Source organism: Pelmatolapia mariae, linkage group LG10_11 (genome assembly GCF_036321145.2).
Source record: "Pelmatolapia mariae isolate MD_Pm_ZW linkage group LG10_11, Pm_UMD_F_2, whole genome shotgun sequence".
In the NCBI taxonomy this organism is placed as follows: domain Eukaryota; kingdom Metazoa; phylum Chordata; class Actinopteri; order Cichliformes; family Cichlidae; genus Pelmatolapia; species Pelmatolapia mariae.
Genome location: NC_086236.1, coordinates 36,056,378 through 36,075,007, shown reverse-complemented (window position 1 = coordinate 36,075,007; position 18,630 = coordinate 36,056,378). Strand labels below are relative to the sequence as shown.

Below are 18,630 nucleotides of genomic sequence, written 5' to 3'. Positions count from 1 at the left end.
AGACTTAACACAAGGGTAATATAATAACAAATGAGCTAGCGTAGTTAATGAACCTAAACAATAAACATCAAAATAACTAAAACTCAAAACACTGGGTCGCACGACCCAGGACCATGACACAAAGTGTCTGTTTTGGTTTTTGTGTTGCGGGTTGTGCTGTGCTCTGTTTTACAGGAGCTGATTAAAGGAGCTATTGGCTGCATGACCTACACCTGGGCCTGTGAGCTGGGTTATCAAAGCTTCCTCCTGTCTGGTAAAACCTGTTCTCTTTTGCTCACTGCCCTGATTTATATACCAGATTCCTGAATTAGCGCTTAGCTACAGCATGCATAAGAAAGAGGAGACGTTTTTAAGGCTCCGCCATACACCCGTGCATGCTTTACACTACTGACAAACAAGTTCTATATGTTCTATGCGGTAGTATTAGTCCCCACCTTGTCCAGCCACTCTGCTTTGTTGGGAAAAGAAATACATTACATTCATAACTTTGAGTCAGCATTCCTTTGTGGTTGTTAACTTCCTGTTAGGAAGTTACAGGTTACTTCCTGTTAGGAAGTTAACCGAACGGGCCTACCTTTTAAATACAGATGGACATCCAGTGGATTTAAAAAATAGATCAAACCCAAGTGGCAGAGATGGCTCTGATTGGTTAACTTCAGAGAGTGTTTCAGAATAATACAGCAACGCAAAATAGTCTGTGGTCAGTCGGGTTGTATTACATTTACTGAGAAATTATTTAAGTGACAGGAAAGTTTATGTGAAGTTTAAAGGAACTAATGGATATAGTCACACAAACTGTGTGAAACAAAAAATAATTTGACAGGAAGAATCATTAAATCTAAATAAAACTACAATTATGCTATTCTCTAATTGTAGCACACAAGTTCAGATACATATAGATGACGGGGACGCCGGAACAGTGGCATAAAATAAGCTTGAAGTTTCATAAAACATGCATAAAGTTCCAAAAGGCATTTCAATATCAAGTTATTGACTAAAGCAAAACACATTCTGGAGCACAAATCACTCACGTTTTCTGTTTACCGGTTTGACTGCTTGAATTATTGTGTATTTTTATCTATTTCCTCATAATATTCTAAACTCTTTTAAAGCAGATGCTGGATACAGTTTGAGAGGGGAAATCAATTTAAAACACAGCGTGTCCTTACTTCACTAAAAAATTTTGCATCTCTGTGTGAGGAGTGAAGCTGTGGAACAGATTGAGTGATAAACTGAAGCATGTCCAAGCATGACCCAGTTTAAAAGCAGCACAAATTTTTCTTTTTGCAACGTAGAATGACCTTTGACCCACTACTTACACGCTACATGTGTGTATATCTGTAAATACAGGCTTTGCTTTGGTTTTGGTATTGTTTTAACATGTTCATAATTAAACCTCATATCTATATTTAGCTATATCTAAACTGGTGTACCCAGTAATGCTTTAGCGATAATACTATACCGGTGCTGCGAAGGCAGTCCCACCGGTTCATAAAGAATACAACGATGAGTCAGAGACTTCTTCTTCAGAGACTGCTTCTAAAAAAACACGGTCAAAGCTCTTTGCCTGTGAGTTTCCTGTCCAGGCCTGTGAACAGGAAGAGGCTGAGCACAACTCTCCTCAGAGCTCTGATTGTCTCCTCTGTTTGAGCAATTCAACTTAAATTCAGAGGCATAAAAATTCCCAAAAACCAATAATGCAAAAGAATCAAAATTCACAGTTCAGCCAAGTATCACAATAAAGTAACACAAAGATGGATAAATATCAATCTTCCTATCAGTCTTCCTTGTTTGACTGCATGTTTGTCATCACTGAGACTGTATTTGGTTACGATCTATCTCGGCGTTCTGTCTCTGACAGTTAAGCGGCATCCTGCCAGTTCATAATCTCTGTTTAGGGCCAGATAACGTTCTAATCTTTGGATTTTAGTGTCTTTTTTTCCTAGTATTTCAGATAGGTTTCTTTGCATTGTGTGGAAACCGGGGTGTTGTCAGACTGGTCAGGGGATATTTGAGCGGAGGCATTTAATCAGTCAGGCAGTTAGTTCCTCTTTTCTGGGCTCGACTCCAGCGTTTTGAGGACTTTAGACTGGAGGGTGCACTGGGACAAGATTTAAGGTTAAATAAAAACAATTTGAGGGCTCTCCTTTGAATGTAAATGATCACTGTGTATCTGCATATTATGTTAGGAATTTGTTGGTGTTGTTATTTGCAGAATGCTGCTTCTTTCTTTATTGCTCGCTCTTTAACCTGGAGTCAGTTTGTACGGTTTAATTGCCTCGTCAGCATTCAGTAACACCAACAAGAATAGAAAGCTTATTGCTGTTAAGTAACTGAAGATGAACTAATTTAGATTAAGCACACATTGCTTGGGCAGCATGAAGGTTACTGCCATTGCCTCATAGCAAGAAGGTCCTAGGTTTGAATCTGCCATCTGACCAGGGCCTTTCTGTGTTCTCTCCACGTACTCTGGCTTCTCCCACTGTCCAGTGACATGCAGTTAGTGGGGTTAGGTTAACTGGTGATTCTAAGTTGCCCATAGGTGTGAATGGTTTCACACAGAAGGGCGTCCCCTGCCTCTTGCCCTTTGGCAGCTGGTATAGGCTTCAGCTCCCCTGCAACCCTGAATTGGATGAGCAGAAAAAAGTGGATGGCTAGACATCTTTCTCTAATCTGAATTTGTTCTGAATGAACACAATAACATATGTTTTAGTGCCGTAGATGTTTACAGGTCAGACAGTTTTGGGTAGTGCAATAATGTTCCTCGTCCAAACATTTGAAGCTGGCTTTCTTTACATTTGATGTCACCTTATGAAATTTCTGCAAATCTACACGGGGTCACTTCTGGTTTGAACAAGTTGAACACGCTGACAGCCACAAAGCTCAATTCAGCGAGTTATATGCGTTGCATTCTTCACATAACTACACACATTGCTTAATACATGGGCCAACAGAGAACACCTACAAAACAAACTCAGCTAAAAATAGCCGGTCATTGCTAATAGTTATTTTGAGTGTTTTATTCTGTATTCCAGAGTGGGTGAAAAAGCAATACTGTAAGTTATTGTCCAACACAAACCTAACTGGAAATGGATGCTGTGATTGGGCAACAAGAGAAGATTATCTGAAGATGAGACGCATCACCAAGCAACGCATAAGACAGAGTGCTATGTACACAAAGCAGAGACACCATATTGCAGATATTTAACATGTTCATTTTCTGGATCTCTGCAAACATGAGCTTAAAAAAACCCCCAGAACAATTATAAGCATCAGCCACCCGCACTGTTTCTCTGGTTACAAAAAGCTGAGCCCTTGAGGCATCAGCAGCGGCATGTTGGCTTTAGAGTACGATGAAAAGTTAAAGTGGTCTGAGGAATTAGCCAACAGGCTGGAATTGCAGGTAGCACATCAGCGCCCCTTCTCACTCATTCATCATCTTGGAGCCTGTGATCCCCCTCAGGGGCAGTTCCCATGGTCTGCGCCAAGCTGAATATGCTCCTCAGCAGAGCTGAGGCATAAAAATAATAATAACACTCCAGGTGAGGCTGCAGATGCAGACACGCCAACTGCGCCTGACATAAAGGCTTATAATGCCTGCACACGTGCAGCTGGAGCAGTCGGCAGAGACACACCGACTGTGAAACACGACACGAGCTGTCGAGAGAACCTTCTCAGAAAGCACTTCTTGAATTTTGCTTTAGAGGAACAAGACTGCACAAAAGATATGTTGTGGCGAGGAGAGTGAAATGAATTTGTTGCACAAACACTCGTGTTGATGCTATCAAAGTTTCGTTCCCATTTTGAGTGAACGAGTTAAATCTGTATGCTTTCTCTCACTGCAAAACATTTAAGAAAATGGAGATAAATTGGGCTATTGCACAAACATTACCTTGAAAATTATGCATAATTTAGCTAACCATTAAAGCATGAGGAACTATAGTTAGTTTGTTCTTACCACGGCTGACTTTTCATGCATGTCATTTTTATTTGATCTTCTTTCTTACAAAATGCAAAAAGGAAACGAAAACTTTTGCACACCAACATTTACGCTGCATCTTTGAAACAAACACCAGGGTCCAACAAAAGATTTTCAGATGTTTAATGGATGATGCGCACTGATATGTAACAAGTTAAAGAACACTGAATGCTTTTTTCCTAAAAGCTCGATGAGTCAGTTTTTGTGAATCTATTAAAAATAACTTACAGGCATGCCAGCTGCATTAATGATCGTGTAAAAGAGGACACGGGCTCCAAACACGACACATGCTTGTTACGTACAAAGAAAACAAAAGAAACCAAAATGTGTTTGTTAGGTAAAAAAAAAAGAAAGTAAACAACATTTTTAATTCAAACACAAAATGGTATTAATACTTTCTATTTACAGTATGTATTTACAACAATATTACAGTGCTTGTAGGGCACAATTAAAAAAAATTTAAAGACTGGAATACCATCCCATGCCTATTTGTGAGGCAGCAGAGGATTAGCATGGAAAAAAACAAACCAAAACACTCCTGTACAGTGTTTTTGCTCCTGTTAGCAGGGAGCGGAGGCACAGTGTGCACTGATGGATTGTGGGCAGTCTTTGTCACCGTGCTCCGTCAGTTTGAGAATGACAACTTTCCTCTGGAGGTGCCTAGCTTCTGCTGGTGCGGGCTCTTCGGCTGCTGGTTGCACAGAGCTCTCTGTAACTAAGTCCTGGCAGTCCTGCGGCAGCAGCATAGTAATGATGTTCGAGTGTCCGCCCTGCACTGCCAGGTGTAAAGGGCTGAGGCCCTGCTCATCTGACAGGTTGCCACCGTCTGGACAGTGATTGAGCAGCTCTTTCAGGACTTCACAGTGTCCACCCTCTGCCGCCATGTGGCAGGGCGTGCGTAGGGCGCTGTTAGCTTTGTAGGGGTCTGCCCCTTCTTCTATCAGCATCTTGACTGTGGGCAGGTGGCCCCGCTGGGAGGCTAGGTGGAGGGGAGTGAGTCCGTGGGCGCTCTGGGCATTGATATCTGCCTGGTGTTTGATCAAGAGCCGAGAGGTGCTGGTGTGACCCGTTTCAGCCGCCACATGCAGCGGCGTCTTTGATCCAGCTGATGTCATGTGGACATCGGCTCCCAGCTCAATCAGGATCCGTGCCACTCGATACTGCCCCCTCTGAGAAGCCAGGTGCAGCGGCGTGCGCCCATCTGTCGTTTGACCATCTACGTCGGCGCCGGCTTGCTTAACCAGCAGTTTGACGATGCCCAGATGCCCTTGCCAGGCAGCATAGTGGAGCGGCGTCCAGTTGTCCTTGCCCTTGATCTGAACATCAGCACCCCGGCTCAGCAGCACCCTGAACACATTTTCCTGGCCATGCTGGCAGGCCACGTGAGCTGGCGTGCGTCCCTGTCCGTCGGTCTCGTTGATGGCCGCCGCCCGGTCGAGCAGCAGGCGCGTGATAGCCTCGTCGCCATTTTGGGCCGCCCAGTGCAAAGCTGTGTACTGGTCCTCGTCTTTGGCATTCACGTTGGTGCTGCGCCGGCCGAGCAGAAGCTCTGCCAGTGACTTCAGGTGCTTCTCTGTGGCCAGGTGTAGGGGTGTGGAGCCGCGGCCGTTGGCGAGGTTAGGATTTGCGTTGTTCAGGAGGAGGAATTTGACAGCCTCCTCGTTACCCAAGTTGATGGCATGGTGGAGCAGACTGTCTCCTCCGTCAAGGAGAAGGTCGACATCCTGAGGCTGGAGGATCTTCATCAGCTTGGCAGTGTCTTTGTTCCTGATGGCCTCACACAGTTTTCGTTTCTGGACCTCAGCAGAATCTGAGCAGTAAGGAGGAAAAGTGATAAATAATGATACATTTTTTCGTGTTACTTTATATAATTCACAGGAGAGGTCTTTGATGCACGCTTACCGTATGTGCCTTCTTTCTCAAAAGACAGCGTGATAGAGTCTTGGGACGAGAAGGCAGAATCTGCAGAGGAAATCCCAGACAGTCTCTTGCAGGTGCTCTCTTTGCTGTGACAGCTGTCCTCTTTCACGCGATCAAAGCTCCTAGAGATCCCAGAATCCACCTGGCTCAGAAGCTCAGACAGGCTGTAATCCTTCTCGGGCAACATGGCTGACTTTGGACGCACTGGCTTGTTGTCATTAACCTGTAGAGCAAAAAAGCCAGGTAGGGTAGTCTATTGGCATACAGTTTGACACGATGTTACAGTATACAGTGTGTAACACATACGTCGTAAAACTTTGTTGAAATGGGTGTGAAAGTTCACACAGCTGATTTATCTAAACACTACTAATAGGAGCCATCAGTTCCTGTGAACAGGATGTTTGTTTCCAGTCACGTACACAACAGCACACAGAGTTTTAACAATGCCATCAGTCTACATTCCTCGTATGTGATGCAATGATTGGTCAGGATCAAACATAAGAATTATGTCTGGAGCACTGTAAAGATAAGCCTCTCATTGTCTGGACGAGTAGTTAAATATTAATGGCAGAACACATCAGCTGAGAGAGACTGAAGTATAGAACCACTGTGAGGGGTCACATTTTAAATTCAGGCTAACAAAATGTGTATGAGAGTACATGGCTATGTCTTTCATAGAACAAAACAAAAAGAACAGTGACACATGTAACTTTGTCATGTAAAAGCAGTAAAAGCTTCAGTGTCGTATCGTACCTGGTCACCCGTGAGTGCTTTAGGGGTCATGGGCTCTGGGTCAGATGTTGATAACCTGGGTGATTTGGGTTCCTCCTGAGGTTTAGAGCAGAGCTCCTCGGCTTCAGATGTGATTTCTGGAACAACAACGTCTCAAGGTCAGGTTGCATTAACAGCAGGGATGGGATTATGCAATACAAAAAGGAAGAAGAGCACCATAGCACTGCCTTTCACACAGCCAGTGAGGGAACAGAGTGTGCAGTTCAAGGGACAAGCTCATCCCTATAGTGCTAGCGAGGGTTGACCACTGTTTGTTAGCAGGTAGAGGCACAACCTACCCTGGAAGCTGGGTCTGGCTTCGGGCTTTGTGGCCCAGCATCGCTGCATGAGGGTCAGGAAACCTGTGCAGGCTGAAGGTCGACATCGTGGCACCGCTCCCAGGTCTGGACGCACCCCTTTCACCACCTTCACCATGATCTGCAGGATATTGTTCTCTCCTGAGGGGCAAAATCATGCAGTACTTCAGTTTCTAAAAGTCATTTTTGTTTCACTCAAAAAGCACGTGGTCAAAAGTCTGAGTCTGCTATAATGCTTTTTCTGGTAATGACATATAGAACCAGCGTCTATCGTTATGCCATCATCGCTTCTTTATCGTCGCCTTTCTGTATCCTCACAAAGAGAAGTGCGTGGTCTGTTGTTTCCCACGGAAGCACTCCGAGCTCCTCGTCTAGCCAATTCTATCTGAATGTGGGATCAGCCAAGTCAGTGATTCAGAACAAACAGGTGGAGGCTTTACAGCTACTTCACCTCCTATTGTAGCCGTAATACCCTTTGCAGGTGGAGGAGGAAAACGGGAAGGGATGGTAACCAGGCCACTTATCACTTTTTAATTATATCTGGATCAACAGAGGCGGTGCCAGTGCCAACCCAGCTACCTCACCTAGGCACCGGGCTTCAGAAAGTGAACTGCTACCTGATACGCCTGGGAAAAAAAACATCGTGCTTGCCAGTCTGGCCCTGTCCACCTGCCTCCTCTGGAATTTACAGAGTAAACACACACTACAGCTTCTGTTTGCAGAGCCCCACACACACAAACACACCTTGAAAGGTGCAACTATTTTTACCTTGTGTTAACTGGAAATTTAGAGATTTGATTCCAGCAAGTAAAATGATACAACTAGATTGAAAGTCGATTTATTAAGTAGAAGTTTGTGTAGAATTGGAGTTTAGAGCTTCTGTTATAAATAAGCAAACTTGTTAATAACTTATTTAGCCAGTTCAGCCATCGCTTGTGGCCAAACTACAGAAAAAGGTATTTCTATTGAGTGCATTTATCTGTCAAGCAGAGCCACTCCAGTGGAAAATGAGGAGACACTAAGTTGATGGGAAATTTAAAAAAAAAAAAAAGGTTTTCTGATGATAATAACGCTGACCTGTTTTCTAAAACTCATCATGGACCTTTTATTTGTTACTGATTGATTACAGATGTTACAGAGGTAGGGGAGGCATGCCACACGAACTATTAGATCTGCTGTTCTAGCTAAACTATCAGACTGACATTGGTGATCATAAAAGACACGGTTGGATGGACATCTTGTTGGATGGCTCACCTTGATAGGGTTTCTTCTGTGTGAGAATCCCCCAGATCACGATAGAGAAACTGGAAAACAGGCAAAAATATACATATAAATATAAATATATATAAATCTTTTATGGAATAGGTCTGAGATGTCAGGTTGTGCAGCAGTCCGTAGAAGACAGTATGTAAATAAAGTACATTTACCCTACTCTACAGGTTCTACTTTAGGGAATGAAATTTCCATTTCCACTGTAGGAATAAGTTATTTGTTTCCTTTAACAAACAAAGTATCACCAAATCCATGTGATTAATCTTAGTATGAGTCAGAGCTTAACTGAACACACAAAATGTCCCAACAACAACAAAAAAACCCTGTGTTCACACAAAAAACTTGTATGCAAAGTGCATGAAAAAAAAAAAGCCTAACCTGTAAACATCGTGCTTGGTGTCCGACACTCTGTCCTTTTCTATGATGCTCTCAGGGGGAAGGTAGGCAATAGTGCCGCAGAAGCCGTCTCTACTGATGTCATCAGCCCGTGACAAGCCGTTCCAGCGGGCCAGCCCAAAATCAGATATCTGAGACAGAAAGAGATCAGATAAGACCCTCAAACAGAGCAACCCCTCTGCCTTTCTCATGAAACACCACGGCAGTGATGACTAACTTTGCCTGCTGACTATGACAGGCTGCTAAGCTCTTATTATGTGCACTCAGCGGTATGATGAGGGCAACCCAGCCATGTCCCAGCCTGCAGGAGAGGAGAGGCCCTTCAGATTTGTGTTGGGGAGTGCACACCCACACACACACACAGACAAGGAGATTTAATAGGAGCTAAATTAATCCTGTTGGGACAAGCCCGGGTGAGGTGTTTACATCCAGGTATTAAACACTAGAAATGATGGTTCCCACCCATTACTCTTAGTACAGCTTAGCTGTTTTGGTTGGACAGAGGCTAGGAGACACCTGTAGACAAAAAACATGTGCAGGACTAATTTAAAAATGATGAAGGGGAGCAGAAAAGCACCTCGTGACTGGGATTCCTCCTGAAAGCTCCAAACAAAGAGTTTTAAAACAAAGAGGGCTGTGGTTTGACTTCATGTCTGATCTTTCTTCTAGCATTAAAACATGAAATCATCATATTTCCATAAACATACTGTAGATTTCCATAGTTGCTTATTCCATTACAAATTACAGAAAGCAAAAGGATCGTGCAAACAACTAAAAACAAACACACACCTGGGTCAAAACTAAATATCACAACAAACTGTGTGTGTGTGTTTCCTCCCTTCTAAGCTTCATCACAAACTCTCTACCTTGACGTGATAGTGAGCATCCAGCAGGATGTTGGCCGGCTTCAGGTCCAGATGGAGCAGCGGTGGGTTCATGCAGTGCAGGAAGTTCATTCCCACCGCAGTCTCGTGGATGATGCGAAAGCGGAGCTCCCAGGGCAGCGGCTCATTGGCCAGCAGGGTCTCCAGTGAGCCGGTCTCCATGTACTCCATGACCAGCCCCTGGGGGTCTTCACAGATCCCATACACAGGCAGGATGTATCGGAACTTGGCTGCCTCCATCTTTTTAGCTTCCTCGAGCAGCTCAGAACGATCCCTGTGTTCAAGGAGGAAAATAAAATAAAAAAAATCACGGACTACACAACACTGCATTTTATTGCGTTTCCTGAACCAGGCTCTGTCGCTGAGGGTGACCCAGCAGTTTTTAACACTGCAAAAAAAACATCCACCAGTTTACTGCTGCTTTTCCACTCATCCAGTTAGGACTGGGGGTTTGGGGGAGGGTGGGGGTGCCGCAGCTGAAATCTGTTTTGAAGTTATTTGGGTCATTTCATTTTTAAAACAAAGGCTCACACATTCCTCGGCTCATGGTTATCTATCAAACCTGCCCTCCCATAAAACATTAACATGATGACTTTGAAGCCACGCTTTGCTCATTAAGCTGCAATAGTTGGTATAACTTTTTGCCCTAACCAAAATTCCTGCACATCACACATCATCCTTACTGAGCTCTTAGCTATGCCAAATATTTCTGAACATTAACCTTGAAGGGTGTAGAGGCGTGACCTCTGTATACAACTATAAACTATAATCCAGGTCTTCCCTGGCTGGTGGTTCTGCTCAAGACAGTCCACCTTGGTCTGCAGAGCACGTGGGGCTCAAACCCAGCTCTTGTTCTCTGTCGCTCAACCTTTGCGCACAGTGCCCCTTATCAGTCTGCCGGGCCTGCTGACATACCTCAAACACAATTGTGTGGGCCATTCATGACCTCACTGCATGCCTTAAGCAAAGGTTGCTTTTAAAATGGAGCCTCTTGATGAGGGCAGATGAGAGAGAGATAAATCACTGTTCATGAGTTTATTTGTAGAAATGTGCTCCAGAGGCAGAGCTGGAGTAGGGGTTCTGTTTTTCTATCATCAATGAAAAGAAATTAGACGAACATAAGAAAGTCCGGAGCATAGTTTGTCATTAATTTAATATATATATATATATAAAGAAGTGTGTGTCTGGTTATAATAGTTCTTTGTGGCAGTACAAGTGAAGGAGGTACGGATCTCCCCGAATCTGCCTGGTAGGAATAATCAAACATGTCATGGAAGAATGGGCTAGCACTTGTTTGCTAAGTACTTCATCTAATCCAAAGTGCTGCTCAGCAGCTCTGCTGAACCAAACAATGTCCCTGTTTTAACAGAGAGGCCCGGTAAGACCGGTTCTGCGGCTTCTCGTATTGTCTGTGCCACACAGTGGCAGCCTGCGACACAGGCAGACAAAGGTGGCTTTGAGTCCTGGCTGCTGGATGTTATGTGTGGCTGAACGACGGTCGCAGTCAAATGACTGTTTATGCGCTCTGCAGATGTTTGAGGGTGATAGTATCTTTGGTTCAGCCTCATCGGATGCTATAAGTTGCACCACAGGTTTGGGGGGGAAGTCATCACGTCGTCAAAGTTCCTGTTTTGGTCACAGTGACTAGATAAGAAAATCTGACTGTCTTTGTTGCATCAGTGTAGCTGAGGATTGATGTCAATGATGATTTATATCAATAAACCATTTTTTTTTTTTTAATGAAGAGGTCTTATCACCAATCAGCAGCTGGGCTAGGCTCCAGCCCCCCTGTGACCCTGAAGTGGATAAGGGGAAGAAAATGGATGAATGGATCTTGTCAGTTAACATTTCTAATGTGTGGCTGATGAAGTCAGTTTGCGTATGCAGAGTTACATGGAAATGGAAACTTCCATTCTTCCAAAGCTGGTTTGAGGCAGGTCAGCCTCAAACACACTCGAGAAACGTACAACTCACTAATTTTCCTTTCATTCGTGAGATCCCGGCAGAGCAAACGAGTGATTTATCAGTCTGAAGTATGAAAGAGAATTCTAGATGGTGATGTAACTTGTAGCATTTCCTAGAGACCATTCTGCCCACCTATTGAAATGTCCACAACACTGTTTATTGGGGAAATCAGCAGTGAACCTTTCATAGCAGGAAAAGCAAACAGCTCTCAGCACTGTGGAGCTGCCCCAGAGATCAATCTGCATGCCAGTGCTCCCTCCAACACAACTCAGCAGTGTCGAAATATCCAAACATGCCCTCTTGCTTAGCGTTGAGGCACCTTTACAGCCCCCATAGTGTTTCTAGGCTGGCAGAGGATGAGTCACACGTTTCTGGTGTTCACTTTCTCATGCCTGCGTCTACCATTTGCCCAGAGATTTTTCAAACGATCAAGCTGACATAAAAGCACCTGGTTCAGACTGATTTCTACATCCGGAACTTAGAAAGACCAAAAACACAGGAAACGTCTGAACTATGCCAGAGGACAATACTACTTTTTTTCATCAACACCAGGAAATGTTGAACACTAAACAGCTGTGACTTACTTATCATCCACATGAAGGCAGGGAGGGCACTTGATAGCCAGCCATGTTTTCCACTGTACATGCCGGACTTTGTATACTTGTCCAAATCCACCTGAGCCTATTTTCTCCCAGCTTCCAAACTCAGAGGAATCAAAGGTCCTTAACAGCCCCATATTCCCGTGTGGAGAATCCGGGATATCCATATCCATGTTGAGAAACCCGCAAGCAGGGTAAACTCCTTTTTCTTCTTTGACTCCAACCACAAAATCAGGGGAAGTGTACACACACACACCACCTACCTACTTGTGGGCTCTTCCTTGTTTTTCCCCTCGTCTAGCTCAGCACAGCTCCTCCCTCTGTTCAGGTGAAAAGGAGGGGCTGGGCTTGTGTGTGACATCATACCCTGGTTTTGAAACACAGAGCAGAGATGGAAAAGTTCACTGGAGGAACTTGACAAGCCACACCACACTGCCACCGAAAGGCTTTACACGTGTGCTTTCCAAATGTCCTAAAGTCCCACGCTGTCTCATGTATGCTCCAAGAAAGCAGGAGAACAGTCTCTGCAACAAAGCCATGAAGTCAGGAAGTCATTTCATAAACACACCTTTGTCCCACCGTGGTCCATTTTACTGCTAAAGCCGCCTGAGGTACAATTTGTTTCAACAACAGGTAGGTTATGTGATATTGACCCAGCGGTTATAGAATGTGTGGACTCATCGTTTGCTCAGCTGAGGGAACAATGTGTTCAGTTACAGCTGAGGTAAGTTACTACCAGTGACAAAGATCTGTGTTATTTAATATATTCCATTTCCATGCAGGCCTTTAATGTCTCCACATTCTCTGCTACTTCATACATATGCTTTCAATAATTCATATGTTCATTAAATGCCTTCTGCAGATACACCGCATCGATCTAAGGACGCACGCACACAGGAGTTTTGTTTCATATCTGTTGTGTGCTTAAATTAAAATTGTATTCATTTTTGTTGCCAGTTAATGAGTGTGACACTTTTTCCTGTGTGCACCTGTCCTACAGGTGTGTGTTGGATTTGATACTTTTTAAGTTCAAGGTCAGAAATAAAATATCAGCTGTGGAGCTGATAGAGCTACAGCATATCTATTCAAGGACACCTCTTGCACGCAGGAACCTGCTGGTAAATTATTTATTTTTGTGCTATCATAAAAAGAAGAGTAGCCTGTTATCTCTGACTGCTCTGTTTTAAAAATGTTCTTACATATCGTACTTTAGACTGACTTTGGTCTTTTGAAATCATGGAATTATTTTCTGTGAGGTTGGTTCAGGGAAACATTTTGCCTCAAATCCCAAACACCGGATTATAACGTCTCTCGGATTAAGACCTTTTTGCCCTCGTCCCCATTCTCTGTCCTCCCACCTCTCACAGCAGACGAGTGTCGTTCCTTAGGCTCATTCTGCAGAATGACTCTTCCTGTTTAAAGGGAGCTCTTCCTTACCGCTGTCACCAAGTGCATCCTCATAGGTGACATCTGATTGCTCTCTCTCTCTGATATAGTAGCTTCTGTACTTTACTATATAGAGCACCTTGAGGCAACTGTTGTTGTGGAAAACTAAACAGAATAAACATAACGAGCCCCTTCCTCAAATTATTACCTAAACTGTTAGATAATAAACATGATTAAGCTCTCAGGCAGCCTCACAGAGTGGACAGAAGATGCATGGATGCAGCAGACACAATTTTCCTAAAACATATATTGAATTCATGACAGCGTAACAAAATGAAGACTATTTCAGCCACTTCAGTTTTGTCACGTAAGTCTACCTCTGATAGACCTCAGCACTGCAATATTTTCAGACCCAGGGTCCTGCCAAATAATTATGTGTGAGCTAGGTTAAACTGGAGCCTGACACATACGCCTTTAACACGTTGTTAAATATGAAAATGATCGTTGTAGTTGAACTATTCCAAAATTCCCTCTCTTGGACTTTACCAAAACAGTGTTCTTCCGGTGTTCTTCGGCTTGTGTGGGCAACCGTACGCGACTGTAAAAGCATGATTTCTCCAAACGTGTGAATTTGTTCTGTGTTGCCGTTTGCTATTAGTGTCTGACAAACCAACCTCTCCGTTTACCTCTGCTTAAGATGTGATATCACCTTACCCCTCCCTGCACCCCAGAGTTCATGAGAAAACTGGAATGACCAGGTAGGAGGTATAAATATGTCATCTGGGAGGCTGTTGGGACAATAAGCAGATCTTAGTGGTATGTGAGGAGCCAGGCGGCCTGCTGGCTCCCATCACTGCAGCAGTTATCAGTGTTCAGCTCCCTGAGGCTACAGCTCTGCAGAAAGACCGGGGCAGCAGTTACTGTAGAAGGGGAAAGCTGCAGGGCCTTTTGAGTGCGTATGCACTCTCTCTTGGTCTTTAGAATCAAAGAAGAACATGTATGAAATGGTATTAAACGTGCTCTTTTTACCTGCTTTTATTTATCTGAGTAAAACCAAACCAATCAGGACCGTCTACTGTTAATTACAAACACAACTAAGCCTAAACGATCTGCAACAGGGAGCGCGAGGTAGCGCCAATAGTGTAGAAATATAAATGATTGTCTAATTGATATTAAAACATATTAATGACTGCAGTCTTATGGTTTAAGAATGCCACAGAGGAAGTGTCAGCCTGTGACAGCCTGTGTGTGTGTGTTGGCATCGTGTTTGCTTCTGACATCTTTCCAGTATGTTTTATTCTTCCCATCATGCACTTTGTCCCCTCGGGCAGTTCCTTAAGGCAAGTGCGTGGGCACACATATTACCATAAATGCAGAAGGTGGTGGCGTGTTTATGAATGTTTTAATGAGTGAACACAATGGGTGCAAGGAATTCAAAGCCGTGAGTGGAAAATCAACATCAAACAGTTGTCAGTGAAACTTTATCGCCATCTACTGGAGGTAGTTTCATATTAACCCATTAAGTTTGGGGATGAGATATGAGACCTCATGTAAATAGAAGAAAACAATAGAAAGCAAAGCTGATTCGACCTTTCTAAATACTAGAGAATCTGGGGTGTTTAATCATTGCTTGCACTTTTTTTTCTAGAAGCAGGTCAATAATCCTGTACCCACATCAGCCATGTTTAAACAACATTAAACATCTGTGTGCTCATGATCCAGGTTTATTAAAGTTTACATACTATAGCCTGTAATTTATAACCTTCCCCTCTAACCCTCATCCAACCAATCACACACACACATTCACACACGTGCTTCCTTCTGTATCTAAACATCTTGTCTAACAACCACATGAAACTCGTACTCTTGAGTGTGAGTGGAATCGGGGCTAATTCACGGTTCAGTATCTTGCCCAAGGATACTTCGACGTGCAGACTGGAAGAGCCAGGGATCAAACCGCCAACTTTCCGACTGGACTGCTCCACCTCCCGAGACACAGCCACCCAGCGTGTAGGCCTTTTTTAGAAATTCGGAAAAGTAGAATGGAAGGAGAGTCTGCTGACAGACATGCTCTTTTAAGATTAAGCTTTTAGCTTTTCTTTTGATAAAGCTTGTAGTTAGGGCTGGTTCCATAAGCCACTCTGCATGTCATTAGCCTTTGTCTCCTGTAGTTTGTGTTTTGTCCTGTTTGTGGTCTCTACACTCCTCTCAGTCTCAGACGGCTGACTCTCCTCAGATTGTTTCTTAGACTGAGAGGCTGGAAAGTGTGTAAACACTGAGCCAGTAACATGAGTGAGTGCTTGATTAATCTACTAACTACTGACAAAACAATCATATTCCACTGACTCCCAGTTTCTAAATAACAGTGAGTTAGTCTGTAAATCAAGAGTCAGAAAAGCTAAAACTAACCTGACTAACCCTTAACATAAGACTGAGTGTGGTATTTCTTTTAAAAAGAACATTTAAACTTAACATAGTATAGTTCTGTAACACATAATTCTGTAACTCGTATAAGTAACATGGATATCACCGGGTGTTCCCAGGAAGTTGATTCTGTTGTATATTCAGCAGGAGAAATGTTTCGTCACTTATCCAAGTGACTTCTTCAGCCTCTCCAGTATTAAAAACAGTACATTTGCCTAATGATTGAAACTAGCACCACTGACTAACAATGGGCCTCGAGGTCAGTTTCATGACAAGATATAAATTGATGTAAATTGTCATGACAATTGATCAATGGCTGCAATCACAGCATTGCAAGATGATGAAAGATGTCTCCTTAGGTCCCCTCCTCGGTTCAGAGATGCTCGTTCACTTTTTGTGTACTTGTCTCCTTGACTCTCCCGAAACTAAAAACACAAATATTCTCAATAAGTAACTTTATTTACCAATTAGCTAATATCTTTGTCATGATATGCTAACTCGTAATCACTTCATAGAGTGTAAGCTAACCTTTGCCAGTGTTGCCAACTCCTCAGTAAGGAAAATCGCTATTGGTTGTCCTAAAAGTCGCTAGAAGTCGCTAAATGACGTCATCACCTAATTTGCATAATTGGTCATGCTAATATAATTGTAACCTATGTTGTTGGAGAGAGAAATAACATCGTGGAAGAGACATAAAGTGAGTAAAAAACGTCCTAAATGCATTTAGAGTTTATTTAGAACTACAAATTAAATTTCTTTTAGCAATTATTGTTTTTTTTAATGTCACAATTCCAACCCTGCTCCTTTACCCGGGCATGGACCGGCAAAGGTGACCCGAAATAGGCACTCTGGTGGAGTTACTTTGTGTGTGTGTGTTTATAAGTAGTTTTAAACCTTGTGATCCACAAAACAGCATAAGAGTAAAAGAGTAAAAGAAGAACTGACTGCGTTACAGCACCCGCTGCTTGTTGAGAGTAAAAGCGATACGCGCTTTCACGTCTTTTTTAGCGACTTTTTTTTTTTTAGAAAAGAAGTCGTTAGGGGGTCTGAAAACTCGCTAAATATAGCGACAAAGTCGCTAAGTTGGCAACACTGACCTTTGCACACTAACTTTAAGCTAGCGCCACAAAGATCAATAAAACAACAGCACTCCTGTTGTTCTAACAATCACTGTTTAAATTATATCGATTTAAATGGTCTTACCTTCAAAAACTGCCTTAACTGGCAGAAGTCGGTTTAGTGTGAAGTGAGCTTTATTGGTTCCCCTTGAACCAGATCTGGAGCATTCGTGTATTCCTGGGTTTGATAATAAGTACTTATCATGATCAAGCTGACTGTTCTCATCAGGCCAAAACCACTTTCAGACTACCAGAAATGTCCTGGTGTTTCCAGTACAGTAGGCTACACCGCTGCATGGAGGCTTTGTCCTCAAGAGAAGGGCAATTTTGCTCTAATTTATTTTAATCCTAAAGAATTTGGCTTAGTGTGATTTAAAGAAAAGAAACAGCATCCTCAAAGAAATGTTGAAGCTGAACCGTGTAACTGTTAATCTCTCACTCAAGAAAAAGTTTTACGGTCTCTTAGCAGCAAATAACGTAATGCTTTGCAGAGGATGTAGAAGGTAAATAAATGATGAGCCATTGTCAGTGCAATATTAACGGTGCAGGCCTGCAGAGGGCCAGGAGTGACAAAATGAATTAAATAAATGAATAATTTATTAAATGTTTCAAATGAAATGAATGGGCATTTAATTAATTATCAAGTCACACTAAATGCAAATAAGAAAAAATACTATGTGAAGGTAAAAATATTGCTTGGTGATTGTTGACATGCGACAGCACAGAGCCCAGCCTCGGCTCCTGATGCTGGGATGGAGGCTGCCGATCCGGAGCCGAGTTCTGGCATCCTCTCCTCACACTACAGCTCTCACAGGGCTCCTCACAAACCGAAAGCATCTTGAGCAGCGAGGACAAACTTGACTTCATGTGTAGTTAGGTGTAAGCAGAAATGTGTCGATTGCCTGCAGCTTCACACATATTCAGATGCAGATATTTGTTCCTAGACGACATTTTTAAAAAGTCGTTACTTATGGCCCTTGAACAGAAAGTAATCCAAGTTTGAAGTCAGTTTAGTTGTTGCTTAAAATGTCTTTTGAATCTTAAGAAGAAGGAAGATAACAGGCTGCATTTTCCTGCTGTCATGCCTTCTTTCATTTTAGTAAACACAACACAACACAACACAACACAAACACACAAGTCTAAAGAATCATGTCTGTGAGGCACCAGTGAACAACCAAAGGCACTGGGTTGGAGTGATTTTGATGGAAACATTACATTTTCTGCAGGTAATAAAAGACAAAGTGGCTGAGCTGATGGTTGATACAGTATTATCAGTCGTGTGATGAAATATTTAAATGATAGTCTTTTGCTGCAACCACCAGTTGCTCAGCAATGTAACGCACGCACACACACACACACACACACACACACACACACACACACACACACACACACATGTCTGGTTTGCTATCCTCGTGGGGACATCCCATTGACATAATGCTTTCCCTAGCCCCTTACCCTAACCCTAACCATTAAAAATGAATGCCTAACCCTAACCCTTACCCTAAACCTAACCATAACCTAATTGTAACCCTGACAGTAAAACCGCATTTTGAGTGTGAAAATTGCTTTCAACCCCGAGGGGACCTGGATTTTGGT

At 43.1% G+C, this 18,630-nt stretch overlaps 1 protein-coding gene across 1 annotated transcript; it reads right to left on the bottom strand.

Moving 5' to 3' along the window:
* Positions 1-4,073: 4,073 nt before the first annotated feature.
* On the bottom strand, positions 4,074-12,329 carry ripk4 (receptor-interacting serine-threonine kinase 4). The gene is made up of 8 exons (XM_063486172.1): positions 12,089-12,329; positions 9,522-9,813; positions 8,638-8,786; positions 8,242-8,291; positions 6,970-7,128; positions 6,653-6,768; positions 5,882-6,122; positions 4,074-5,789 (listed from the first exon to the last, which is right to left on the bottom strand). The coding sequence occupies exons 1-8, from the start codon at positions 12,274-12,276 to the stop codon at positions 4,540-4,542; spliced, it is 2,445 nt and encodes an 814-aa protein (XP_063342242.1). The 5' UTR covers positions 12,277-12,329; the 3' UTR covers positions 4,074-4,539.
* Positions 12,330-18,630: the final 6,301 nt, after the last annotated feature.

Coding starts and splice junctions, on each gene's coding strand:
- ripk4 (XM_063486172.1), bottom strand. CDS start 12,276: ATGGATATGGATATCCCGGATTCTCCACACGGGAATATGGGGCTGTTA. Junction 9,814..12,088: donor TGCCTTCATGTGGATGATAA/GTAAGTCACAGC, acceptor CCTTGAACACAG/GGATCGTTCTGAGCTGCTCG. Junction 5,790..5,881: donor TGAGAAAGAAGGCACATACG/GTAAGCGTGCAT, acceptor CTTACTGCTCAG/ATTCTGCTGAGGTCCAGAAA.